Raw genomic sequence first — 27,867 nt, forward strand, 5'->3', positions numbered from 1 at the left:
GGTGATGGGAAAGGCTGGCAGTCTTGCAGGGCTAGAGGTAAACGGATCAAGCAGCAATTGGCAGGCTCAGCAAGAGGAGGCTTAGCTCAGCCTGGCATAGATTTTCTGCCTCTCCTGCCCCAGATCCTCTGGGGTCTGGGCAGAGCTGCAGGTGCAGCATTCTCGGGCACATCACCCTTGCATCGCTCCACGGGGTTTCAGCAACACCATTACTGCTTGTCTGCACATCCCGGCACACACCTGCACCTAAGCAAGACAAGAGCCTTCTCCACAGCGCTGCTGGGCTTGCACAAGGCTGGTGAGTGGCTGGGGTAGCTCTGACTGCTCCAGGGATTTTTAGAATGCTCAAACCTGCTTGATTTGGGGGTTTTCTTTGCTCTATCCCGCTCCAAAACAGGGCTGGCTGCTGGGAGCTGGGACGTTCAGGACAGTTGGGTGCCAGTAATCCCATTTGCAGGCAGCACTGGGCTAATCCCTGCAGAGCTCTGAGCGGATTTGGTTGGGTCTGGGGGGGTCAGTGGCAAGCTGTGGTGGCGAAGGGAGCCCACGCATCCCAGAGGTGGCATCCAGGGGAGTGTAAGGGGGTAAGTGGCAGCAATGGAGGTGAGGCACATGGCTGGGATTTCTGCAGGGCCACCCCCACGCATAGCAGGGAGGGTTTGGTGCTCCAAAATGCAGCTGGAGGATGAGACGTAGTGCGGAAGCAGGTCCATGGCAGGGGAGCGATGGAGCAGGTTTGTAGGGAGCGATACTGCAAGGGCAATGGAGCGGGGCAACGGAGTTTGATCTCATGCGGAAGGGGAGGAAAAGGCTACAGTGCTCTCTGCTCCAAATAGGGATGGAAGGTCTGCATCCCACTTCTTGCTCTCTGTGACTGGGACCCTTTGCCCGCTGATATGAACCCTGTAAAGCTGGCACAGTGGCCAGTAGCACTGGCTGGTGCCTGCAATGCCAGGGGCTTGCATGTGATTCCCTGCTCTTTAGTGCCATTGCAGGCAAATCCTGGCTTCTTATTCCTATTTCTTCCAGCAATGAGTTTTTGGGAACCCATAAATGTTTCTGCCCCTTTCTTGTTCGGATGTGCTGGAGGAATGGCCCTGGTTCTCTTCTTTCCTTCCCAGGCCATAGGTGGGATTAAGCTCCAGGTTTTTACAGCTGCGCAAGCTAATATTGAGGAGGAGGAGACCTCAATGTTGCAGGGGGTTTGCTCCAGCTCCAGGAGGCATTCTCTGGGCTTCTTGAGGCTCAGTGGTGTATGTTGGCCCTGGGTGTCTTTGGGACCTATGAAGGTCCCGAAGCATGGGTGGAAATGCTGCCACATCAAATGTTCATGGATCCCTTATACCCAGTGGGAGATAAAAGGCAATTTCTTAATTGGTTTCTGGTCATCAGGCCTTCTAAGAGGTGTTTTGCAGCCACTTTGTTCCACTTTGGGATGTGGGAGTCTCTGGGAGAGCTGAGTCTGCCCGTGGTGTGCCGGGGGCTGGAGGTACCGTGTGGAGTGATGTTTCAGCCACATCCGAACCCAGCTTCTGGGCTTGCACAAGGCGGGGCAGATGAAGAACTGAGGGTGAAAGTCAACTCACCTGGGACCCTCAGCTCATTAAGGTTTAAGATACCAGGCAACCACCAAGGAAACATCTTGAGAATTTGAACACATTCTAAATGCTCGAAAGCTGAGTGAGGGGTTCATGCAAGGAGCCTGGTGCTGAGTGGCTTCCAGGCTATAACCTGCTGCATTTATGGGACTGGGGTCCTGTGTTAACCTGGGATCAAAATTCCCATGCAGTCTCCTGGTTGGGCTGATTGGAGCTCAGGGATCTGCTTTCTCTTGCCCTTTACAGACATCTCCTGCAGCAGCAGCATGGAAACACCTCATTGAGCAGAGTAGGGTGTCTTTGGAGGGACATTTTGGGCAGAGCACAGCTCTTTGGAGGGGTGGCAGCAGAATAGATCCCCAGTTTGAGCTGGGTGACCAGCCCTCATTCTGTGCGCAGACATGGGAATGTGCAGCATCGCTCAACTCACTGGTGCTGCATCCCAGCCTGGAGTTGCACCAAAAAGACTGAGCAAACAGAGCTTGAACAGCAGAATTCCTGCTCTGCAACATCTTTTTTATCTACCCTGTCAACATCTTGGCAGCTACAGCAAGTCAGTGCTGGCTGCCTTTACTGCCCTCTTCAGAGCCTCAGGCAGGTGCCTGCCCCAGCAGCCACCGTGGCCCTGGGCTGTGGCTGAAAGGTGATGGAGCAGAGTTGTTTCCTAGGGCAGAACAAGTCGATACATGTGTTGGGATGGGAACTTGTTCATAAACAACTTCTGCTCAGGTTACCGTTGTTTTTCATCCCTCAAATGAAAAATTAGGGTAAGCGCAGAGGGCCCTGAGCAGATTATTGTGGTTTCTGTGATCTATCTACTACAGCTTCACGAGCGCTTCTCCTTGTGTGACCCTAGCTGTGGAGGTTTGTGGAAAAAAAAAACCTAAATGAGTGGTTACATTTAGGAAAGGCAAGTTTAACTGAGCCTGCAGGCTTAAAATAGAGGGTGTAGTTTACGCACAATAACAGTGAGGGGCCAGAGGCTGAGCTGGGTTGTTCTGGCTGTGCTGCAGTGCTGTGTTTCCCAAGCAGGACGTGGAAACAGAAGGACACCAACGATCTTTTGGGGCTGCCCTGGGGGCAACGGGAGAGCTGGTGAACCCTATATTCCCTGGGGAGCGTGCACCGCCGCTGCTGGCCTCTCACCAGCTGGAGACCCCTCCTTGCTACCAGCGGGCAGCAGGATGCTGGGCTGGATTGAGCGGGTGGTTCCCCAACCCCCAGTGCCCCATCTGACGGAGGAGACACCCACAAAGCTGGTGCAGGACCCAGAGCCAGCTAAGGTGAGCAGAGAGACAGTTTGGGAGGTTCTGAGGACCCTGAGAGCATGGTGGAGAGATGCCCGTTGCCTCTATGTCCAGCCCTGGCACTGTGGCACCAAGGGATGCTCCATAGCATCCCTGGGAGGGGTGGGGGTCAGCATGCATCCCAATTCTGAGCTGCTGGGAGCCAGCAGAAAGGATGGGGAGTCCATGGGGTTTGCAGCCACCTTTGAGCAGTGCAGTCTATCCCCTGCACCTCATTCTCTGACACTTCCTGCCTTTCATCCTGAAGGCACCAACGGGAAAGGCCAGTGGCTCTGGGGATGCTGGTGACCATGCACAAATCGAGGGTAAGCCACGGCAAAGGGACATGCTGGCTCGGGCAGCAGACCAGTGTTCCTTTACCAGACACCCCCTTCCAACTGGCGTGCTGGGGGAGTGGTGATGGGAACTTGCTTTTTTTTTTTTTTTCTTTCCCTGCTGTCATTGAAGAAATTAAAAAGAAGGTGGGATTTGCAGTCCCTGAGGATCCAGGCTCTGTGTTTGAGAGGTATTACTCTTGCACCCTTCAGTGTGCAATGTGGTTTACTTGGATTTTTGCTTTTGGTTGGGGACTGGATGCCTGGAATGGGAGGGGAATGCCCAGCCTGACTCACTCTCTTCCCTGGCAGTGTGGGGAGCAGTGTGCTCTCCTGGCTCTCCCAGGGGCTGGAGAAGGTGATTCCCCAACCAGTCGCAGCCCCAGGGACACTACAGGCACTTGGGAAGAGCTTTGAGACAAGCATCGACGTTCCTGATCAGGTAGGTGGCAGATCTGGGCAATGGTCCGGTGTATTTGGGCTTCTAGCCCTTTTTTTCCTTTCTTCTTTTCTTTCCCTTCCTACCACTCTCCCAGTTCTAACTGGGAGCACTAACCCTGCCCTACATGGGTTTCTGTCTTCGACCATCCCTGGGGAAAGGGCAGGTTTCCCTCCCTACCAGGTGAGATGAGCCCCGCTCAGCTGCTTGGAGGGTAATGATCTGTTTGGCTTTTCAGACAGAGGTCCAGATCCTCAAGGATGAGGAAGAGGATGCTCTGGGTAAGGAGAGCTGGGAGCCCACAGCTTGCAGCATCCTGGAGATCTTTCTGGGACCCCGAAATCCCCCATCCCACCTCCCCAGCTGGTGATGCTGGTGCTGTTGGCCCATTGAGCTGATTGATGGGGACACCATGAGCTCCCAGCAGTGCAGGTCCTGGCTCTGCCCCGTCCCTGCAGCACTGCTCTCCTTGCAGAGATAACCCCCTTTGATCTGGAGGAGGAAGAACTGGATGACTGCGAGTCTAAGGCCGGCACAGAGGAGTGGTGCGTCCCTGCGGAGTACGATAGAGGGGATGCAGGCAGGCAGGAGGGGTGCAGGGTGACCTCCCTGACCGCGGTGCGCTCTTCCCACAGGTCTGGAGCACGGGTACTCAACTGGCTGATGCAGGGCTTTGAGAGGATGGTGCCTCAGCCTGAGGTGCTGAAAAAGCCAGAGGTGAGCACTGCCTGGCTGGGGGAGGTGGGGGCTTCCAGGCAGAGGTGCTCCCCATCCTCCTGCATGCCCCAGCTGGGACCTTGGGGAGGAAACCCCCAGGGAAAATTCAGTAGAGTGAAAGGGGGGCCTTGGGATGCTGTCCTGGTGCTCCTTGATTTGGCTGCACACTGTGGGGACCCTCTGTTCAGGGTCTCTGGTGCTGGCAGTGCTGGTGTCTGGGTTTAATGGTCCTTCTCAAAGGAATGGGGCAGAAACTGCAGTGGTGGTTATGCGGGGCTGCGTGCGTGGGTCCTCTTGAGGTGGGGGATATGCCCATCCAGAGTGGCATGGGGGCACAGCTGGTGCTTTGGCACGTCTATCCATCCCTCTGTCTGTCTGCAGCCGGAACGAAAAGAGCAGAAGAGTGAAGCCATGGTGGGAGGTGAGTGATTCCCCTTACCCGAGTGGCCCTTTCAGAGGGGTCACTCTGTCTTTGAGAACATGGGTGTGGGCAGGCATCAGTGCTGGGGCTGCCCATCATCCCTGTGCCCTGGGGTGGACACACCAGGTCCTGGCATCACAGCACTGCCCCTTCACCATGCTTGTCCCCAGACCACCCATCTTTTTGTCCCAGGAAGGTCCCTCAAGCTTGTCCCTCTGTGGGAAGTGACCCTTCCTCTCTTGCTCCCCTTCCCCAACAATTTATAAGGCTGTGTTGCCTTATAAATTGTCCCCCTTCTGCTTCTGAATAAACCTGAGCAGGCACAAAGGGGACTAAAACTCAGGCAGAGTTAAAAAGCAATGTTTCAGCAGCACAGAGCACCCAGAGAGCAGTGGAGCCGGTAGCAGCCGAGGGGCAGCCGGAACCAGTGACCACCCTCATCCCTCGGTCCCTGGCTGGGGATGGCAGCAGGTAACCACAGTAGCAGCTTCTGTGTTGCTGTCACGGCCAGAAGGATGGTTGCTGTGGGAGCAAAAGCTCTGGCAGCCGGGTCTAACAGTAGTCTCTGATCACCAGAGTGTTTGCCTGGTTGGTCCAGGGGCTGGAGAAGGTGATGCCACAGCCAGTGACGAGGGAGAAGCAGGACACACAGGTATGCTGTCTGCTGGAGAGTCAAAGGGCGCGTGTACACCATGTGCCCAGTGGGGAGGGGGTCCTTTGCTATGCAGATGCCACCAGATCAGTGCCAGAACCTGCTGTGGTTTGGCCTGTCACCCAGCTCCTTCAAGAACCTCGCCCTGCAGCCTGCTTAGTTGATGAAAACCAGAATTTGGCCTCTGAGCAGTAAGAGAGCCCACAGTGTCTGTTTTCTTTGCTGTTTCCTTGCCTTTCTGTGCTGCACCAGCTGGTGTCCAGCCCTGGTATTTCACACAGGTGTGGTTCTACTCTAAGGAGAAGCATCAGCAGCTTTACCCACTCTCTTTTCCTTCCCTTGCACCCAGGCGAGCTCACTGATTTGCTCCTGCCCTTTACCATCACGTGTGGGGGTGCTTCTGTCCATGGCCAAGCCATCCGACATGCCCTCAGAAATTACATGAGGTATTTAGGGTAAAAGGGCCAAGTCTACTGAAAATGGAGCATTTAGGGTAAAAAAAATAGGTTTACTGAAAGCGGGCAATATCTCATTTTTCCTTTTCCCCCCTGGCAGGGAGTGGCCACAGCAAGCTCGAGTCCTGTGGAGGAAAGTAAGTGGTGGCTCTGTCTCACTGTGCCGTTTTGCTTCTTGAGGTCGGAAAGGTTGTTGGGAAGAGGGGCAGCTGACAGCTTTCACCCCCAGGTCTGCCATGGGCACCAGCTCAAGCAGCCCTGAAATCCTGTGGGGAAGCCACGAGAGGCTGTTGCTGCTTGAGTAGCAGGAGCAGATCTTCTGGAGTTGTGGTGCGGGCTTTGTAAAACTCAGGCCACGGGAGTTTCCAAGTGCAGCATCCTACACTGTGGGCACTTGGGTTTGGAGGTTAGTGCTGATGTGAAGGTCTGTCCTCAGGCTGTGCTGGACACTTTTGGCAAAGCTTGTGGAATTTGATTAAAGGATTACAGGGGAATTCAAACCTGTCTGCTTCAACACCCCCTTTGGAATGGTTGCTGCTGAGCTGGAGGCTGGGGGGGACCTTATTACTCTCTGCAACTGCCTGAGAGGAGGTTGTAGAGAGGTGGGTGCTGGCCTCTTCTCCCAAGCGACAGGGGACAGACAAGGGGGAATGGCCTCAAGCTCCACCAGAGGAGGATCAGGATGAACATCACAAAGAAATTTTTCACAGAAAGGATCATCAGGCACTGTCAGAGGCTGCCCAGGGAGGGGCTGGAGTCCCCATCCCTGGAGATATTTAAAAGATGGGTAGACGAAGTGCTCAGGGACATGGTTTAGTGGTTGATACGAATGGTTGGACTCGATGATCCAAGAGGTCTTTTCCAACCTTGTGATTCTGTGTTTGCTAAGCCTGGTGTGAGATGTCTAGGGAGGTACCTCAAGAAGACGAAATCCTGGGATTAGGTGTGTTGGGTATGAATCTGCAAGGTGGTAGGAAATGATCGCAGAGTTCACATCACTGCCTGCCCACCTGGGGAGTGGGACAAGTGCAGGTTCTGTGGACAGCCAGGCCTGGCTGCACATGCCAGCCACGTTGCAGGATGCTGAGCAGAACCAGGAGCCTGACTGGGAGCTGCAGCTGCCTCCACAGATGGACCAGGCAGGATGTCACACAGCCCCATGCAAGCGTTATCACTAGGAAGGAGTGGTTGGGCCTTGGGAACAGGGACTCACCACAACACGGGGAGGCTGTGCATCCCTCCCGGGACATGCTGAGAGGTTGCTCCTTCTGAGCCAGCTGCTGCTTGGTGAGATCTCAGAATGGGAAATCCTGCAGGAAGGCCTTCTCTGCGTGTTTGTAACAACTGGAGACCTGAGCATTGCTGTGGACCTTGAAAAGAGAAAAAGCCAGTGGGATGCTGCTGCATCTGCAGGGCAGTTGCACCCTTTGCAGGCAGGTGGCTTGTATTACAGCTGGCTTTGGTGCCTTGAGGCATCTCAAAGTCACTTAATCTGCCTGACTAAGGGAGTGATTGGGTCGAGCAAGAGACTAAGCTGTAAGCACAGTCATTAATGTTTTCCTTCTCCTTTTGTTTCAGGGGGCAAAGGGGCTTAGTGCCTCTGAAACAAACGGAAAATGAAGACTGTGGCGAGCCAGCCCCATCCACAATCAAATGAGACCAACCTGAGGAGAAAAGCTTAGCTGGGGAGGAAAAGTGAAGGGGAATCTGCAAATGGTCTCTAGCTCCTTCCTGGCCTGGACGGCGGGGACCAGAGGCTGACTGTGTCCCCACATCCCAGGGCTATCCCATCCCGGCTCCTTCTTGACTCCGGGAACTGGAGCTATTGGTTTTGCAGGATGATGTCTATAAGATGGGAGCTATAATTTATAGGAGGGTAGAAAAGCACCATTTGGGACACCTCAGAGGCAGAAACCCTCTTCCTGCAGCCTCCCAGCATTCCCGGCCCTCTCAAACACCCCTAGCATCTGAACACTCATCCCTGAGACCTCCAGTCAACTTCTGCCTCTGAGGTGTAATATTATAAAGCTCTTTAAGCTCTCGTCAGCTTCTTATTGCTTTTCTTCCATTAACTGAGTGTTTTCTCCCAGCAAGTGGAAAGGGTTGTGGTATGCAGCAGCAAATGCGAATGGGTGAGGTTAATCTCTAGGTGAATAGGTAGGAGTTAATGGTTAAAAGCCTTTACCCAGGCTCTCCTCATAGGAGAACTTACCCCAAATTCTCCTTACTTTCAACTACAGCTGCTCCCTCCCGAATCTCACAGCTCTTTGGATGCAGGGCTAACCACAGTTGCAGGAATGTCCAGGCAGGGAAGGAACCTCAGGGCCTATCTCCTGCTCAGAGGCGTCCCCCGTTTTCATATAATATATCCAAAAGCTGCCGTGTGTTTTAAAAGCTATCTCCCTGATTGCTGTCCTCTGTCTTAATTAATGGAAATCTAGAGGGAATGGGCACTGTGGGCACTGTAGGATGGGTAGATGTGGCGCAGAGCCGACCATGGGTGGGCTTCCTGCCTTTCTGTAATTGAATTTGAGTGTTTCCCATTAGTTTTGCTGTGTAAGTTTTGCTGTCAGGCAGACCTCAAAATAAACTGCTTTTTACAGTATACGGATGCGCTTCCTCCTCTTGTTTCTCCAATGTGCCTGACCTGGCAGGAAGGGTAGCCCTGGGACACGGAGAGAGCTGGTCATGGGTCAGACCCACGCTCTTCGCTTTGCAGCCTGTCCAACAGCCTCTCCAGTAACCCAGCGTGGGTTTTTCCCCCAGCGATGTTGGGAACTGGCAGGGCACGTAGGGTGCTTCCTACGCTGTGCCCCGGGGAGCGTTGGGAGCAGATGCAGCGTGATGCTCAGGGTGTTCCAACATGGACTTGGGGTGGAGTCTTGCTCTGCAAAACCAGGGCCCTCGGGCTATGCTAGTGCAGCATTCCACTCTGAGTTCGCAGGGGGGAAGACTTTGGGTTCTTCCCACAGCTGCTTCTGTTCGCAAGGAGAGCCAGACTGTGGCCTGGAAATGGGCCAAATTGTCTGCCGGTGGAGGTTGCTGCCTGTGTAGGGAAGCCAACAGGTATCTGTATGCGAAGGGTTGTAGTTTTCATAGGGCTTTAGATGTGCTTGGCACAAATTGGTGAACTTTCTGGTTCCTTCTAGCAAAAGTGCCTAAGACATCTGTTTGGCACCGTTCCAGGACGCTGGGGCTGCACAGATCTATGTGCGGTGAGAGGTGCTTCAGCTTTGCCATGCAGCAGCACCTCTGCATTGAGCAGCTAAAATGTGAGATCCGCCCTGGCTCTACTCCTGGCCGCTCAAAAGACATGCCACTCACTTCATTGCCTCCCTTTCCCAATTCCCATTTCAGTTTGTATTGTCCCTACGGAACGCGAGGAGACCAGACTTGTCCTGGAAGAGATCGATGATGACTGGATTAATGAAGCCACATGCAAGATGTTGGCCTGGGGTCGTGAAGATGAGCTGGTGGCAAGTGCTCGTCCCCTTCCCACCATACAGGAGGAACCTCAGGAAGAGGAAAACAGGTAGGAGAAGGGAGGTGCAAGAAGATTTGGACCTTGTTCCCATGAACTGTGCATCCAGCTGTCATGGCATTTGGAAATGAGTCTTCTCGATATAATTCATCCTACTTCTTCCAAAAGAAATACCTTGCTGAAGCTGTCCCAAGGGCTGGGCAATGTGTTCAGAGCCAGGAGGGGGCTGCATTTCAGCAGAGGGATGAGAAGTGTCCATGCATGCTTCCGAAGTGTTTGGGAGCCCTCCAAAATGCTCAATGATCTCAGCATAAATTCAGGGGAGGGCAAGCACAGCATTCCCCACCTCTGACATGGGCAACGCTTACCTGCACTAAGCACGAGTGATGGCCAGAGCCACGTTCACTCCACAGAGCTCTGTTCTGCTCAGCCAGAAAACACTGGACATGTTATAAAAATATTTTCAGATTTTTGCCCCCTTAGTATAGAAGCCTTAAAAAGCTGTGGGCAACTCCTGTCCTGGAGAGTGGATTTCATTGTCAAAGAGGTTTTGGTCAAAATCAGCAGCAAGTGACCCCTAAAAGCATCATCTCCCCATGCCCCAAGAAGAATTTGAAGGCTTGAATACTCTGGTTTTGTGTTCCCAGACTTTTTTTCTCTTCTTCCTTCCACCCACTTGGGGCTGCAGACCCAAATGTGCTGTGAAACAGCATGTGGCGAGTGTACCCCAGTGTGTCCATTCCCTGGAGATGTTGGCTGGACGATGGAGGGAGAGTATCCTGAGCCAAAGGGGTTGTGGAGACTGGCAGCTTCTTTGACAGATTCAGACACACTTTTTGGACTCCACCTAATGAGTTTCTCCTTCCCAGGTTGTGGTTGTGCGCCCTGAGCACTGCCAAGGAGGGGGAGGAGGAGGAGGAGCAGGAGGAGCAGGAGAAGCAGGAGCAGCAGGAGCAGGAGGAGCAGGAGCAGGAGCAGGAGGAGCAGGAGCAGGAGCAGAAAAATGAAGAGGAGGAGATGGAGGAGAGCGTAGGGTGAGTGGCTCCCATTGCCTTTATGGCTTTGTTGGAAATGAACGTGAACACTTTTTTTTTTGTTTGTTTCGACTGCATTCACAAGCTGGAGAGGCTGAAACACCAGTGGATGAGCTTCTCTTGGCAGAGTGGAGCTCCCCAGCCTGGTGGGTGGCTGGGATTTATTTGGGAAGAAGTGCGTTTGGGGAGGGATGCGTGTGTTTGTGGAGGGAAGCTTGTGGAAAGCAGCTCACCCCAGGGCTCGCTGCTGACGTGGTACCTGGTGACAGGCAAATGTCTCCTGGTGACGCAGGCTCCATCTCCATCACGGCTGCCCCTAGCAACCACTATCCCTGGCCGTCCCCTCCCCTGGGGTCCAGCAGCTCGGCTGAGCAGGAGACTTGGCTTGTGCCTTCCTTAGGAGCCGGGAGCACCCACCTTCTGGAGAGTATCCACGTTATTTAAAACCATATCTATTAATTCGAGGCAGTTGGGATTATTATGTGTATTACAGAGCTGAATTTAAACACAGGATTATGTGTTGTACCTGCAAATGCTACTTAATACAAGTAGGTACAATTTTACATTTTTTCCTGTTGTAGAAAATAGCTGAATTATCATTGGCTGCTGCAGGTGGTGACTTCGGTCTAGCTGGTGTTTAGAAAAATCTTCCCGTTTAGTTTTGTAGTTTGCTTTGATTTCTCATGAGAGAAATAGGGATTAATCACATAGTGCTACAATATTATTCTCTCCTAATTCCTCTGAAGTAGCCATATTTCTAGGAAGAAGCTGAAAACACATGATTGTTCAGTGTTAAAAGCATATCTTCTTATTTCATCCACATCTGTTCCTGGAGCTCTACTATAGAAACTTGAGCTTCAGTTGTTGGGTGAATGAGATGCTGCACCGCCCTTCGATATGTTTGTTTACGGGAAAAGAGAGACACTAGGGGTTTTCTAGATTAGGATAAAGAGACTTGTGATTGGATTTGAGGGAAGTCCAATTTTAAGAACAAAATAAGAGTGGGTGGAAATTATTGAAAATAATTTGAAAAAGATCTTGCAAAATAAGTTTTTCGTGGCATGGAGATAAAAGAGAAAAAGCAGTCACTGCTTGTTACATCCATCTTCTGATTTAGGACCTGCGAAGGACGTAGAACAATGTTTTTTCTATTTTCATGCAGTTAGCTGTCTTAAATTTTTTCATTACGCCCAACCCCTGGTTGTAAAATTATATAAAAACAATCACATCAATTTTGGGAGCCCCTTTTGTCAGAATGGTGAAGCCGAGGTCTGCACTTGCTGCTGAAGGAAAGTGAGAATTATATGTCCTGGTGGTATCTTGCACAGGCAAATGGGGGATTTGGATGGTGCTTGCAGAGCAGCCCTGCCTGGAAATTAGGCTCTCAGCTTTATATTTGGCAGATTGTATTTATATGAGAAATTATTATGCACAGCAGGAGAAACATACTGCCTGTATCTTTCTGCATATGCAAATCTTGCACCTCTTACCTGGTCTCCCCTGTAGTATATTTTCCAAGTCCTCACTAACCTACGCAGCAATTTTTTGGTACCGTTACCGTGTTAATAGAAGATATCTGTGGTATTGTTCACCTGCAAATGAGGCTTCTTGTGCACCTGGAGGATCAGTGCTCCCTGAAACTGGAAGAGCCACTCATCATCCCCACTGATGTGTTGCCCCCGTGTTGACGTGACGCCACCCATCACAATGCACTCAGCCTCCGAAAGGGCAAAATCAAGCTCAGGTACTTCTCTTTTGATCTGTGCCATCCAGACCCTTGCTCCAGTCACCTTGTCTCGCTGTTGGTGAGGGTGTGGATGAAGTCTACTTTGCAGAAGAGGCCCTCAGGTTTGAGCAGCTGGAAGAAGCTGAGATAAATGACCTCGAAGGTGCTTTTGTACAGGTACATCAATCCCTGCTTGGGCTCAGATCTGCAGTGAGTTCTTGCTACCCAGTACGTGCCAGGGGCTCAGGGTTTGTTTGGAGGGATACAATGCCCTGGTGAGAAGCAGGGATTGGGATAGACACTGGGAATGTTGCCCACCAAGATGTACCCATCTCTGAACTTGAGAAAACAGCAGTAGCTGCGTACAGAGGGAGGCAAGAATTCACCCTGAAATGTTGGTGCTGAACAACAGGCTGACAGGTTGGCTAATGGTTGGGGCAGATGGGCAACCAATCAAGCTGCAAAGTCTGCTCTTTTACTGATGCAGCAGGTCTTTTTCCCCTTAAAATGGCTTGTTTTGTTTTTGAAGGTGGAAGAGGAGACAACTGAAGCCGCTGAAACTGATGCTGAAGGTATAATATATAGCAGCACAATGTGAAATTAGGATGAACCAAAGCAGCCAGTGCCTGACAAGAGGAAAATGCAGCTTCTCCCTCCCTGCCACTCGCTGTCTGGGAGCAGGCAGCTGAGCATGGGCAGTCGGGGCTTACTGCTGGCTTAAAGCATCCCGTGGGAACAGCGCAATGGCAATATTGTCATCAGTTGGAGCCAGCTCTGAAGGGCTGGTGCCTACGCAATACTTAGTCTTGTTGATTAAGCAATCTCTGATGTGAAATAAGAGTTCCTTCTTTAGCACGTAGTGGGAGACAAAAAGGATTTTCTCTGCCACTTTGCTTGATATGGGAAATAACTAGTGGCATTTTAATGTACCATTTCAGGAAGTAATGGGTTGGTTAGGTGGTGAGCTCCCATCACAGCCTGAGTGAGGAAAGGCAGGTCCTAGCATGACTCCACTGACGTCGAGGGACTTGCACAAGGGACAGCTTGACCTGGGCCCTGGGACATGCTGGAGATTTCTCTGCTCGTGCAGCCCTGCAGAGCACTCTGATCTTGCAGCAATGCTAGAAAAGCCCATGGTAGGGTGCTCATCACCGCTGGTACCAACGTCTGTGAGTGGTGACCAGCAATAAAAACTGCAACGGCCCTACGTTACTCTGTGCTGACACAACTACCCTGTCTCAAACCATTCTGTGTTTTATTGCAGCTTCAGATGCCTTGTCCTTTGCTTGAAGCACCTAGGTGCCTAGCAGCATGTCCAAGCGCGTCCAAGACGTCGAGTTAGATCGGCTGGTGCATGACAAGCCGCTTGACGGCGGGGATGCCTCCCCTCCCAGCCACAGCACGCTAGAGCAGCTCCCCAATGTCCCCAGCTACCGAGCCACCGCTGCCTTCCGCATCCCTGTCCTTGTCACCAGCAAGCCAAAGGCTGGAGTTGTCAACCCCAATTTTTGCAATGAGGAGCAATCCCCCATAGGTATTAGAGATGTTGGCTTTGCTGATCGGCTCGTGGTTACTTATGGAGTAGTTGCTTTTTGTTGCTTTTGTCGGGGGGGAAGACGGGAAATAAAAGCATGCTTCGTGTTGCAGCTCAGAGGCTGGGGAAAAAAATTAATGTTTTTTTCTACTTCCACCTCATCACTATGTGCCATTCTTGCTAACTCCTAGAGAGCGTCTGCAAATATCTGTAAATGATATGTTATATGTTTTGACTTGCTTGGCCAAAAACTCCCACATGACCTGCAGGCAGAGGGTTAAATATCTGCTGCACTCACAATTTTCTCCTTAGCATTCCTGCAACCCACTCGTACTCTGCGGACAAAAAGATGGAGGTTTGCTGTTTACAGTTCTCTACCTTTTAACCCAGAAGTACAAATTATGTTTATGTAGCTTTGCTTTGTTTTTAACCAGCAAGCCAAATGCTGCTGCTTTTCCTTACACGCAGTGAGATTTTAACTTTGCAACCCAAGCAGGCCTTTTCTTTACGATTTGATTGAGCCACTGTGGCCCACGGCTCTCACATCAGCATGGGATGGGAGAGGATGCACGGGGTCTTTCAGATATGTGAAAACCTCCCTTAGCAGAAAACCTGCAGGAACTCATTGCGTTTTGTTATATAGCTAAGAAAAGTGATAACACCTCGCAGCATAGCTGGCTGCAAGGTCTAGCCAAGATAACTCCAACATCATTTCTCCCTTGGGCAACTGGCATCTCTCCTTACCCACAATAGACATCCAGCCTTCCTGCTTCTAACCTTGCTTGTGGCAGGAAGCAGTTATTACTCCTGCAAAAGAGAGAGGCCATAAATTCTTCTTTAAATAGTTCATTATTCTGCATGAAAAGCAAATGCTAATGTAGTTGGAGCTTGTATGATCCATATTTGTGTACAGAAGACCCGGGAGATTTTCTAGACCCTGGAAGGCAGGTTCGCAGCTGGAAATCCTGGGTTCCTGCATCATTTTCTGAACCACGGGAACCCAACACTTGCCCAGAGTAGTTGCAGTCACCGCAAGCTGGGAAAGCAGAAGGGAAGCAGCTGGCACTTCTTATAGCATTCAAAACTGGGCAAAAAAAAAAAAGATAAAGAAATGCTCCAAACTGTTAGGAGAAAGGAGTGCTGGGCAAGAACAGAGTGAAGGGAAAAGGAGAGTCCTTCCAGCACGCTGGGGTCTGGGGGCAGCTCTGTGGAGGCGATGGGGTTTGGGGATTCATTCTGGCTGCAGTCTGGGCCCTGCACCTCTCTCACTTGCAGTTATTGTTCTTCTCCACGCGTCAGGTAGTTACCCCACTGTGGACATCAAGGATATGGACAGTAGAGGTGATGCTGTGGAGGATGATGGTACCCACCTACCGGTGCCCACTGCTGGCGCTCCCAATATGCTGGCGGTGCCTGGGACGCCACTGGCATCCCCCAGGTATGGCTCTGCCCAGGTGTGGTCCCTGGCTCCTCACGCTCTTAACCCCCACCACAGCGCTGCGACAGGAAAATTTATTCAATCATACATAGCAACCCCATTTCTGGCAGGTTTGGACAGGGAGTCAGGGTGATGTGTGCGCAGTGGGTGTCACCCCCAAACAAGAGGCTGTGATTGTCATCTTCATGTTCAGATCTCTTTCTGCCAGGGTGGTTGACCATATGTAAGGAAGTTGTCCCTGAAACCAATCTGTGCCAAAGGGAGCCACCAGCTGTGTTAGGACACATCTTTGGGGGAAGACAGCAGCTGCCACTGGATGAGCATCACCAGGACAGCTTCTATAGTGCTCCTTGAACCATTTATAGTTTGTAGTAGCTCCTGGAGCCATTCTGGCTGTTGCACATTGCACTTTGCTTTGCAGGTGTCAGCATGTTACGTACCTGCTGCTCTGCAATCCCTTCTTTGTCTCAGCGTTTTAAGGTGCTGTGGAGCCACCTCAGAGCTAGGCAGTGTCCTCAGTACCTTCCCTTTTTCCTAGATTTCATTTTCTTGCTCCATCTTACTGGCATTGCATTTTACTTGCCTGCCTCTCAAAATGCAGTGTTGTGATTGTGTGGCACGGGAAAAAGCATGGAGGAGTCCCCACCATCCATGTATCATGCCAGATGCCAAAACTGGGTAGCAAAATGGGTTGGGTGGCTGCATGGGCTCAGTGATGCCCAGGAAGAAATAGGGCTTTAGGCAAAAAGGAGCTGGGTGGTTTGCTCCCATTGACTGCAGGTAATGTCAAAAAATCAGGGGAAAACTGACCCTGGTAGGAGAAGGCAAGGTGGAAAACAGGTGAGAGCTGAGAGAAAGAGTAAGGGTATGAGCTGGCTGAGAATGGAAGACAAGCTGAGCCTCTGTTGCTGTGTTTGCATCCATAGGCGGAAGCTGCTGGCCCCATCCGATGGTCTGGCCGAGGGACTGGTGAGCCAGTCACCCACCCGGACACTGCTGGGCTGGGACGAGGAGCAGAAGGAAAGGTGTGTGGTGGGACTGAGGGGCTCTGGATCAGCTGAGCACCCAAGGGTTCATATTCCAGGGCTCAAGTGGAAAGAGCAAAGATCCTAGAAGTGCTGAGATACCAAAGGAACAGGGAGTCGTGCCAGCAGCCAGCCTAGCACTGCGTAAGGAGTAATGCATCCCCTCTCAAAAAATAATGACCACAATGCTCTCTGGAGCAGAAACTACTCTCTTATTCTTCCTGTATCCAGGTAGAAGTATTCTCAAGACTAGGTTTAACCACAGAAAAGATGCATCTTTGATCTACATATGCCATGGCACTGTGGGTACACCTTGTTTTTACTGTTGTAGAGAAATAATCTTTTTCTTCTATATAGGAAACAAGCACAAGCTGTGCATCATAAACCCCAGGTCCTGGCTTTCCAGCACCCTAGGGAGCAGTCTCAGAGCTGCCTTCTCTGAGAAGCAAAAGACTTGGGGGAGATCTGCACCTCCACATTTTGCCTTCTTCCTGGGCAGAAATTCTTGAGTGAATTATCACAACGAACCAGCCTGGAGGTGCAGCAAATGAACTTGGTTTTGTTCTCCCTCATAGTGATGTTTGTCAGTCATGCTAGGTAAAGCATCCTGGTCTGAATTCAACCTAGTTTTAATAAAGAGGCTGAAAAGAGACTGCGTAGTTTATAAATTCAAGGGCTCGGTGCACGTTTTCACTCCATAGTTCTTAAAAAAACAATCTTCTTGCAAGTGCATACAATCCTGCCTGTGACCTTGGTGCTTCCCAAGTCCCTCTGAGGCTTTCTCATCCCCCACGGCAAGGATGAGGCTCAGACTGCTGTTGCTCAGTGGTATTTAACTGAAAACACCTTAAGATGTGTTCTTCTGATTACTCAATAGCCAAATAAATATGGCTAAATTCTAATTCAGGATCTTGTAGGTTAAACCATGGGTCATGAACCAACTCTTGGCCTTTCCTACCTGCATTAAACACCTGATGGTCTCCTCACAGCCTGCCTGAGCGCATAGGTTCAGCCACAAGCCTCAACATCAATGCCCGGCTCCAAGAGCTGGTGAAGCTCTTCAAAGAGAGGACCGAGAAGGTGAAGGAGAAGCTGATCGACCCTGATGTCACCTCAGATGATGAGAGCCCTACGTCATGTGAGTTTGAGTGGATCTGGCAGTGTTGTCCCGACACAAATGGTATTTTTAGGGACACAGCTGCTTGATTAACAGTTTAAAGACTTTAAAACAAGTTGCTGTAAGAGTATTTTTCTTCCCTTTAAAAAAACCTGTGTGGTTTCTTCCAGCACCCACCAAAGCAGCGCCTGCGGCAGCACCAGTACCTCCCCCCAAAGGGGAACCAGAGGAGGACAAGACAGCAGAGGATGAGCACTACTGCGAGATGCTGTGCTGCACGTTCAAGTGCCGGCCTTGGCTGGACCACCTGAAAAACTACCGGTTCCCCAGCAGCATCGACCCGCTCACCAGTGAGTGATGGAGCACGGCCATGCACTTGGGTTGGGGGCGAGCTGGTGAGGCCCGGGGGAGGGGGATTAAGGAGGGGAGAAGGTGTAAAAGATGAGGGTTTGTAGAGAAGGAATGACAAGTAAGGAAGGAGCAACTTAGCTTACACCTGTCTACTAAACCCCAAAGTTTTAAATTTCCTTGCAAGGCACAGGCTTTCCTAAACACTTTCCGAACTGTGGGTTTCAGGAGCAAAACCAGGCAGGAAAAGGGCAGCCACCTTCTGCTTTTCAGGCTTTTTAGTGGGCAAATGCTGTTCCTGTGGTGTGGACACCCTGAATAAAAACAAAAATCACAAAAGAATATATTACTGGCTGGTGGACACCCCACAGGAATTGAGCTCTTGTCTCCACTTTGAAGAGCTCAGGCTTGGGCAGGCAGGTCTTGGCTCAGCACAGTCTCAAGAGGAAAAAATCAATGCAAGAAAGTCAGTACTGTGGGAGCAAAGCAAAGGCAAACCTAGCTGAACCAGCAAAGTTAGAACAAACTTTCTGATCAAAAGCAATGTGCTCTGCAAGCAGAGGCATTCCATTCGCTTCTAGAGCCCTGGTCTGTTGCAATTCAATGCTGGTGATAAGAGGTCTCCCACAGGTTTCCTCCTTGCATGCAGGGCAGGGGATAAAACCCCTTTGCATAATGGATTCACATGGACAAGGGCATGTGCCAAAGTAATCATGGTGTGGTTCCCCGTGTGCAGACCTGATGTACGTGCTGTGGCTGTTCTTCGTTGTCATGGCCTGGAACTGGAACTGCTGGCTGATCCCTGTACGCTGGGCTTTCCCCTACCAGACGCCAGCAAATATCCACTGTTGGCTGCTCATGGACTATCTCTGCGACTTCATCTATCTTCTGGACATCCTCGTCTTTCAGACCCGGCTGCAGTTTGTCCGGGGGGGAGACATAATAGTGAGTGGCATCACACCACATCCCAGCAATGAGCTACAGGGACCTCCCATCCCCATCACCCCAAGTGGCATAGATGGTGCTGGTCACTGCTCTCTGAATCGAGCTCTCCAAGTTGTCCCACCATGGCTGTGGCCATCAGGGCTGTGTCCACACTTGGAGGATTGCGAGCATCTCTCCTGCCACAAAGTGGATAAGCCAGCAGACTTTTTGTCTGAGAAACATATATACTTTTCCCCTGAAGTCAATACTGGCCCATCTACAAAGCAGTGCTCAGTGGCACAGTCCTGCCGGCGGGGCGGTGCACGCCAAGTGGCTCCAGACGAGCCGTACACTGGGAACCACCAGCAGAAGGCCCAATAAACTCTGGGTTTAATTTTCAGGAGCACAGCTAGGCAGAAAGCAGTAGCGACATGACAAAAGCGATTGCGATCTGAACAATAGATCATGTGCCCGAGATAAATGAAAGCCCTTGATTTCATTTCCATATTCAATTAAATAAGCTGTGAAAAGTAAAACCTTGAGGGTACAGCCTTCCCATGCCCATGCAAATGCTTAGACAAGGAGGTTCCTCCTGTAAAATCTGACTTCTGTGCTGCTGGCACTACGATGTGCTTCCTCTGGAGGGCAAAATGAATACAGGATGGCCCGAGATAGGATGGGATGGTGGCATACAGCCAGGTCTTCTTCTGCTCCTCTTGCTCTGCTACCCTTCACAGGCATGAAGAAAGACTTCCCTGTTGTGGTGCAGAAGAGGAAAGCCAGGCAGGACCATGCTGGCCATGACTTTCCTTTCTGCAAGCAATGATCGATCTTCCTCTCTCTCTCCCCTCCTATTTGCAACCAGACTGATAAGAAGGCCATGAAAGAAAACTACCTGCGATCACAACGCTTTAAGGTTTGATGTAATTTTATTCATTAATTTCAATCTTTAAGCTGAACCGTGGCTTGCAGCTCCACCTCACCATGCCCGCAGGTCCCCACAGAAGTTTCTCTCTCTGTGTGGATTTCAGATGGATTTGTTATGCCTCCTTCCCCTGGATTTCTTATACTTCAAAGTCGGTGTTAACCCACTCCTGCGTTTTCCTCGCTGTCTGAAGGTGAGTTGGAGCTTGTAAGATCGGGCAGACCAGTAGCAGTGGATGTGAAGGAGTCCTGCGCTGTTGGGGTAAGCTATGGCTTGCTAGACTCATTGGTGATGACAAGAAGATTCTAAAATGGATGAGAAGTCCTGTCCTGAAGGCATTGTGGGGCTGTTATACGCTTCATTTCAGTCCTAAACCACATGAACATTTGAATAGAAGGGTACCCACAAATGGACCCAAATCTGTCTGTGGCGGTTTGTGCTGCAGGAGGGAAGTGAGGAGGAGTGGGGTTCTTTGGGAATGCCCCTGTCCCAGTGGGAGCTGCAAGAAGCTGAACACGCTGCTTTCCTTCTCCTCCCAGTACATGGCCTTCTTCGAGTTCAACAACCGCCTGGAGGCTATCATGAGCAAGGCATACATCTACAGGTGAGAGAAAGGGAGGGAGGGAGAGAGTGTGGAGCTGCTGTTTGCTTCTGAGGCAGAAGGTTCACTTTGGTGTGCACTCTTTCTGGGTTTCTGGTTTATTTTCCTGCTGATTCTGGACCAGCTGATGTGGGCATTGGCTGATGTGAGGGTCCTGGAGCCCATGTGGGTAGGATCACCTCTCCCCAGCCCAACAGGGATGGGAGGAGTTTCTTAGCAATAGAGAGGAGCCACCAGCAGATAAGCTGTCTTTTTTTCCTGGCACTTCTGGAGCTGCAGGGCCACAGGAGGGAGCAGCAGGGCTACAGGACTGAGTGCTCTGTGGTTCCTGTATTGGCAGGATCTGCATGATCAGCACTCAGCTCATCCCTTCAAAGCTCCTTGTGATGCCGGCATAAGGGTGGATCCAACATGCTTCTGCCAGCAGACATGGTATCATCTCTCCTCCTGCTTTATCCCCCTTTCCTCCCCCCCCCTTTTTTTTTTTCAGAGTGATTCGGACCACTGCCTATTTACTGTACAGCTTGCACGTGAACTCCTGCCTCTATTACTGGGCATCAGCCTACGAAGGACTGGGCTCTACCACCTGGGTCTATGATGGGGAAGGAAACAGGTACAGGTCAGGGCTTAGGTCCTCACACGGTACAGCTTGATGTGATGAGCTGGAGTAAGAAGCGGGGTGTCATTAGCAGTATGCAGCTGGGTTCGTAAAAACTTCTGAAGCAAAAGGTTGGGGGTGCCAGGAGAAGATGTGGTGCCAGGGAGAATGACAGGAATGGGAGGGATGGGATGTACAGTAAGATGTGGTGCTGCAACACGAAGAGGCTGCAGCTAGGCTGAGATGGAAGGCAATGGCAGGCTGAAGGGGCTGAGAAACTAGGGATCTAGTGCTAAGAAAACACAAGGAAACACTCCCTGGCTGAGCAGGATGCCCTGCTCCCGTTTGCATCGACCTGCTGCCAGCCAGGTCAGGATGGAGGCTTGAAGCTGTGTGTTCTAAGTGCTGTGTGTCACGCCCCTCAGACCAGACCAGCACTCTCATTACCAGAGGGTGAGACAGGGACAGTGGCCACCACGTCCCCTTGCCATGACATTTCCATGAAACGTGTAAAATATTCATTGCACTGTCCTTGAAGGATGCCATAGGGGGAGCACTCGGCTCACGAGCTGAACGCCACCTCATAGCAAATGCTCTCATCTGCCTGTTGTACAACATGGGCAAAATAAAACACTGAGTAACATCTAATTAATTTAGCACCTTGCAGTAAATGAGTTTCTTGAAAAGAAATAAAAAAGCGTGGGTTGAGTGCATTAAGGCTTTACGGGGAGCTGTGGGTGTAGATAAGGACAAGTGACTGTCACCCAGTCAGCCTTAGTGCTGGTGTTGCTTTCCCTTTGAGCATTCATCTTCCCAAGTTGATGTTGCTGCTATTTTGTGTGATATACATCCCTGTATCTATTTCTAGATGTAACTGTAACATCCAGGGGAGTGCACAAGAGCAGTGACTCAAGAATTCACTTGGCATCTCCTGCCTCCTATGCCAACAATTTGCTAGTAACCCTTTTTCTTCCCCTATTTCTAAAAGTGTAAATGTTGCTGAAAATAAGTTGCTGGTTTATGGCAGCGGGGCTGAAAGAAGCAGAAAACAGGAGCATCCAGAGCAGCTGAGCCTCCCATTCTGGATGATCCCTATGTCCCCCTGCTCCTGTAGCATCTCCAGCACCTCCTGCACCTGCAGGTGTGGTGGAGAGTCTGCAACCCCTCAATTTTCCCTTCATCATCCGTAATTACTCTCAGCAGGCTCTGGCCTCCTGTGGCCAGAGGATGTGAGCTTGGTACTGAGGCGTGAAACACATCTTCACACCAGAAATGCCTTCACAGCTGCCTCCTCTTTTCCTCTCAGCTACATCCGCTGCTACTACTGGGCAGTCAAAACCCTCATAACCATCGGGGGCCTGCCAGACCCCAAGACGCTGTTTGAGATCGTCTTTCAGCTGCTGAACTACTTCACAGGCGTCTTTGCTTTCTCCGTCATGATAGGGCAGGTGAGCAGGGGTCACAGAGAGATCCCAGCCTCAGGTGGGGGAGGTTTTGGTGGGGCTGGTCCACAGGTTTGTGTCTCCAGGTTTGTTTTCCCCATCAAGGACTTGCTCTGCATTGGTGGAAGACAAAAAGGATTTGGCAGATGCTGTTAGCACTCAGCATATGTGCTTTAGACTGTTTGACCTGTGCGATGGATAAGCAACAACAAGTAAGACACGTCTTTTACCTCTTCCTTCCATTCAGATGAGAGATGTGGTCGGTGCTGCTACTGCAGGGCAAACTTACTATCGGAGCTGCATGGACAGTACCATTAAATACATGAACTTCTACAAAATCCCCAAACCTGTTCAGAACCGGGTGAAAACGTGGTACGAGTATACGTGGCATTCGCAAGGCATGTTAGGTGAGATCCAGCTGCTCCAAGGGCCAACAATTGCACTGTGTGTGTTTTACTGCAGTTGTTTTGCAGACCTGAAACATTACTGTCAAATAGCACTACAGTTTTGGGGCAAGGGGTGGCTTATTTTATTCTTTGCTCTACAGGGTTGTTTGCTCACTGATAGAGTATACAGGCTGCCACTAGGCTGCGGCACCCTGGTGATCCATCATAGCACACTGAGTCCCGTATCCCACCCACTGATACCTGGGGAGAGGGCAGTGACTGGCAATCACTGGCCAGAGCATGTCCAACAGCAAACCCACTGGCTCACCCTTGCAATAAATTTAATTTAAATTTAATTTAAATTAGGCAGGACCTCTGAACTCACTCTCCTGGTCAAGAGAGATCCTGTCTTGGGCTTATTGTTCTGTCTCTGAGAGCCTTCAGGGCAAGGATAATGAGAAGGGTTGCTTTCCATCACCTGTTGGCTTTAGACCTGCAGGTTGCTGGGTGGGCAGAGGCTGGAGGAGACCCTTCTGGGCAAGGATCTGCCACCCAAATGTGGGCTGCTTTCTCACGGCTGTGCCAGGGACGCTGGAAACAGCTGGATTAAGTGCTGGAAAGAGCCAGTTTTCTGGTTTGCCTCACAGATGAATCAGAGCTGCTGGTGCAGCTGCCAGACAAGATGAGGCTGGACATTGCCATCGACGTGAACTACAACATCGTGAGCAAAGTGGCCCTCTTCCAGGTACTCTCTGCAGCACAAGCCCTGCCCAGTGGCACGTGGCATGCCAACACTCACTAACAGCGCTGTTGTCTCTGTTTTGGCTCAGGGCTGCGACAGGCAGATGATCTTCGACATGCTGAAGCGGCTCAGATCAGTGGTCTACCTGCCTAATGACTATGTGTGTAAGAAGGTAATGAGACACTCAGATGGCCTCCCATCCCCTGTACCATGGCCAGGCTGTGCAGGAGCAATGATGAGTGGAGAATTCCAGGTCTGACCCACCACCACGGCATCGAGACACTACGTAGGGAGGAAATTCAGAGAAAAAACATCCTCCACTGCAGCTGGTCTTGTGAAAAGACCGACCAGCCACAAACAGCAAGAGAGCAGGGAACAGCCTGCTGAGCTAGAGGAGACTTTGGAGTGCTCAGATGAGGATGCTTGGGAGTAAGCACCACCAGGACAAAGTGTTATAGAATCACAGAGTTGTTTAGGTTGGAAAAGACCTTTAAGATTTAAGAGCTTGGAGTATGGTCATGGAAGTTTTGAGCAAGATGCAGGTCTGGTTGTCCATAAGGTCTCCCTGTTTCTGGGGACCTTCGCATCTCCATCTTCATTGCAGGGAGAAATCGGCCGTGAGATGTACATTATCCAGGCGGGACAAGTGCAGGTGCTGGGGGGACCCGACGGCAAAACTGTGCTGGTGACTCTGAAAGCCGGATCCGTGTTTGGAGAAATAAGGCAAGTGAAGCATTGCCAGGGAGCCAGGGAAATACAGCTCGTGGGATCTGGGTGAGGAGGTAGGAGGTGGAAAAACCAGCAACACCCTCATTAATCTTTGTTATTGAGAGCCACGAACACTGAGCAGTTTGCTACACAAATTACAGCTTTTTTTTCTCGGAGCTTTCCCCCTATTTTTGTCATCATGTTGCTTTCTGCCTGAGGAGACAGTGACAGTAAGCAGAGGTATGTGGAGATATGGGGAAATGGATAAGAAAAGATATTAAGATAAAGCAACCTCCCAGCCGTTAATCTGCCCATTCCATGGGCACATAAAGCCCTGCACCAATTTGTAAGACAGTGATAGAGGTCACCTCCCTACAGACGAGCAGACACTAGAGTGGTGTAAAATGTAATATTTAAACCTTCAAACAGGTAAATAATTTTATATATAAAAATTATATATAAAAATAATTGGCTCCATGCCAACATTTCACGGCTTTTTTTTTTTTAAATTAAGCTTGGAAAAATTCAGTTGGAGTGAAAATTAAATTCTGAGTCCTCTGAAAGACAGAGGTGGGGGACCTGATGGGAAAAGGGAGATTTTAAATGGAAGGTGTTGTGCTGAGCCCATTAATAATGGTGTTAACATCTCACCATGTGTCTCTCAGTTTGCTGGCAGCAGGAGGGGGAAATCGCCGAACAGCCAATGTTGTAGCTCATGGCTTCGCTAATCTCTTCATTTTGGATAAGAAGGACTTGAATGAGATTTTGGTGCATTATCCGGAGTCTCAGAAGCTGCTGCGTAAAAAGGCCAAGTGCGTATCTAGCCTGTGGGATTTTAAAAAGAACAGAGTATGGGTTTCAGGATAGCAGGGGGGATGTCTCTCTGTGCTGAAGCCCTGGGAAAACTCCTGCTGCAGGTGGAGTGAAGAGCATGTCCCTGGAGGAGAGAGGGACTGGAGGTGCTGTGCTGCAGCAGAGGGCACCCGTCCATCACTGCTGGGCTGGAGATGTCCAGAGCCAGCCTAGCCCTGCTGCAAAGCTTCACTGCTAAAAGGGCACGCAGCTCTGAAATGAGTGTGGCCAAAGTGAGTTTGTTTAAAAAAATCTATTAAAATATTCACTTTAGTTTTTAGCATTACTTAGATTTGGCCTAAAAAATCCCTGTCTTTTTAAAGTCTAATTTTTCTGCATTATAAAATCCAGCTAATATAACATGTGCCCAGATTGAAATCATCTCTCCTTTTCCTTGCTGTAGGAAAATGCTGAAAAACAACAATAAACCCAAAGAGGAGAAAGGAGTGCCCGGAGACTCGCTGATCATCCCCCCTAAACCTGACACCCCAAAGCTCTTCCAGGCTGCCCTGGCTGCCGCGGGGAAGATGGGAGGCAAAGGGCCACTGGCACAGCTCCGGTGGAGACTGAAGGAGCTGAAGGCGATGCAGGCGGCACAGGTCAGCGTGGAGAGGGGCGGTTATTTGGCTTTGCTTCGTTAGGTGCCAGTCGCTGCTCTCTCCCACTGCCTGAATGTTATTAAGGTGCCTTAAAGGAGAGAGGTCATGGGGCTCTGACGTAGCGTGGCAGACGGGAAGGGGTGGTGCAGCATCTTACACATGGCCTTGGGAGAATGTCATTGTCCCACAGGGATTTGTTTTGCAACACAAAAGGGAAATGCATTGACGTTTGCCCAGCTATGCTAAGCCTGCGTCTCAATTCTAGCTGCGCTGTAGCCCCAGACAAACATCTCTTGCGTGCTGCAGAGACAGAGCCATTTGTAATTAATTGACGTGCTAGTGGGACAGAGGGTGATGCTGGCATCCAGCAGCCACAGCCCAGTCGATATTTGCAAAGCTTTCACCATGTGGTTGGGGCTGAGACTGCCAGCAGCAGGCATGCCGTCCTGCCAGCTCTCTGTGAGCTGCAGTGAAGTCATTCTTCCTTTTTTTCTAAAGCAACGGAAAAATAAAATGGCCCTGCTATTGTTTGGTTTGGGTTTTTTTTTTTTTTCCCTCCCTCTTCTTAGTACCTCTGCTAAACTTGTAAAAAGATCATATCTCCATGCATACCTTGTTGTTGCTTTTCCCAGCTTTTCACATCTGGACATATAGAGGGAGGTGAAAGAGCAGCTGATAGGGAGCACACACTGGCCTTGAGGCTGGGTAAATATCCAGGGAGACGCTGAGCTTAACTGCAGTTCTGCAGTCCTTCGCAAAAGCACAATGAGTCTTCATACCACGCGGTGCTAAACATTAACAAATAAGCAGTTAAAGGCAGCGGTGAACGGTGGCACTGTGTGCTCTGTACAAGACCTGTCACTGGAGGGTGTGTGTATTACGAGCTGACCCCACTAATGGGGTAAAGAGAACCCTGTTAGACGGACATTCCTCTCCATGGCACGTGAGTAGGTGAGGTTTCTGAGGCTCCTCTCTAAAGAAGGCTTTAGGACAGGGCAGCCAAGGGCTGCTCCCTCACAAGAACATTTCTGCCAAGCTTTTGCCAAGATCAAGCCTTCCACGTGCTTCAGGAGCAAAACAAGATCTAGCGCAGGATGTGTCAGAGAGCTTTGTTGGACTCATCTCATATACTTCTCTCAAGACGTGCAGGATATAGTCCAGCTGCCCTTCACAGAGGGGTTGGTTTTGGCAGCAAGCCGCCGTCCCGATGAGATGCATTGCAGTGAAACTCTGCAAAACGCCTGCCTGGCTTTGCACATTGTAGATGCTGGTTGGAGTAGTGGATAAGGGTCTGCTAAGATTGACTTTCCCTTTTGGTTTTGTCTCGTAGGATTCCAGCTTCAGTCCAACGCCACCAAAATCCCCAGTGCACCGGAGATCACCTGTCACCTCCCGCAAACCACACACCCACCTGGGAGAGGAGATATTTTCAAAATCTTCTGATAGTTTAGTCAGCTTTCATGTGATTCCTACAGCACAAGAAGATGAAGAAATCCTTGCTGCTGAGATTTCGGAGAAGGAAGAAGAGAAAGAAGAGAAATGAAAAACACACAGGTCTTGAGGCAGGAGTAGGAGTCAGGCAAATGCCTGAGGTAGAAGCTTTTCGTTGTTAATGATTTCTACACAGTGGCTTGTAGGCTTCACTAAGTGCTGTGGGTAGGATCTGCCTTTCTTTCCTGCCTAGACCTTCACCCAGTGTTGGTAAAACCCTTTCCCATATGCCCCAGAACCATGCAAGGTTTCCGTGCTCTAGAGATCTATTTTTATTAAGCATCTTTATGAATATTCCCACTTGCCATCCCTCTTCCTTTGAAATCCAGACTTACAGAGATGGAGCCCCGGAGAAACTGCTTTTTATGGCTCTGGATGGTTAATGAGCGTTCAGATAAAGTGTGAAGAAATATTCACCTCTGACAGCTGAGTCACTGCTTGACCAGAAAGAACAAGGGAAAAAGAACAAGGTTTCTCTGTTGGGCTCAAGGTTGTCAGCAGCAGAATGATTCATGCAAGAAGGATGTGGACTATGCTCACGAGCTGAGCACAGACCAAATCACACTGTCACGAGGAGGCTGAGGTCTGTCCCAGTGCACATAAACTGCAAGATGCTTGAAAGTCCCTGTGTGGTGCCAAGAGCGCCTTGGGTTTGCTGCTGGGGAGAGGAGTTCTTGCCAGCCACCCGCTCCAGGGAGGTGGTGGGCTCTCCATCACTGGTGGCTGTTATGGAGAGATTTGATGAGGAGCTTTCAAGGATGGAAAAGCACAATCCTGGAGGAGATGCTCATGGAGATCCCTTTCAACCCTGGCTTTCCATGGGTACACCAACCTGCTGCTGCTGGAGGAATAAAAGCTGTGCAGGAATAGAGAAGCCGTGTTGGTTTCCAGCTAGGACGGGAAAAAGAAGTGAAGTGCTCTTCTCCCTCAGCCAGTGTTTCAGAGACAGGCCAAAGCCTGTAGTGCACAAACAAGGATGCACAAGCAAGCAGG

At 50.5% G+C, this 27,867-nt stretch overlaps 1 protein-coding gene across 1 annotated transcript; it reads left to right on the forward strand.

Moving 5' to 3' along the window:
• Nucleotides 1–27,867, forward strand: CNGB1 (cyclic nucleotide gated channel subunit beta 1). Its single transcript, XM_054079179.1, has 33 exons — nt 1–298; nt 2,631–2,881; nt 3,153–3,210; nt 3,353–3,410; nt 3,532–3,661; nt 3,897–3,939; nt 4,134–4,203; nt 4,294–4,375; nt 4,757–4,796; nt 5,165–5,267; nt 5,373–5,448; nt 6,004–6,040; nt 9,261–9,435; nt 10,254–10,418; nt 12,192–12,321; nt 12,674–12,716; nt 14,978–15,116; nt 16,043–16,141; nt 17,131–17,279; nt 17,429–17,608; nt 18,343–18,551; nt 19,396–19,446; nt 19,562–19,648; nt 19,995–20,059; nt 20,547–20,669; nt 21,961–22,102; nt 22,344–22,503; nt 23,130–23,227; nt 23,313–23,396; nt 23,829–23,947; nt 24,598–24,744; nt 25,188–25,383; nt 26,714–27,867. Exons 2-33 carry the CDS (start codon nt 2,783–2,785, stop codon nt 26,924–26,926), a joined length of 3,570 nt encoding a protein of 1,189 aa, XP_053935154.1. The 5' UTR covers nt 1–298; nt 2,631–2,782; the 3' UTR covers nt 26,927–27,867.

The sequence above is a fragment of the Cuculus canorus genome, chromosome 13 (assembly GCF_017976375.1).
Source record: "Cuculus canorus isolate bCucCan1 chromosome 13, bCucCan1.pri, whole genome shotgun sequence".
Taxonomy (NCBI): domain Eukaryota; kingdom Metazoa; phylum Chordata; class Aves; order Cuculiformes; family Cuculidae; genus Cuculus; species Cuculus canorus.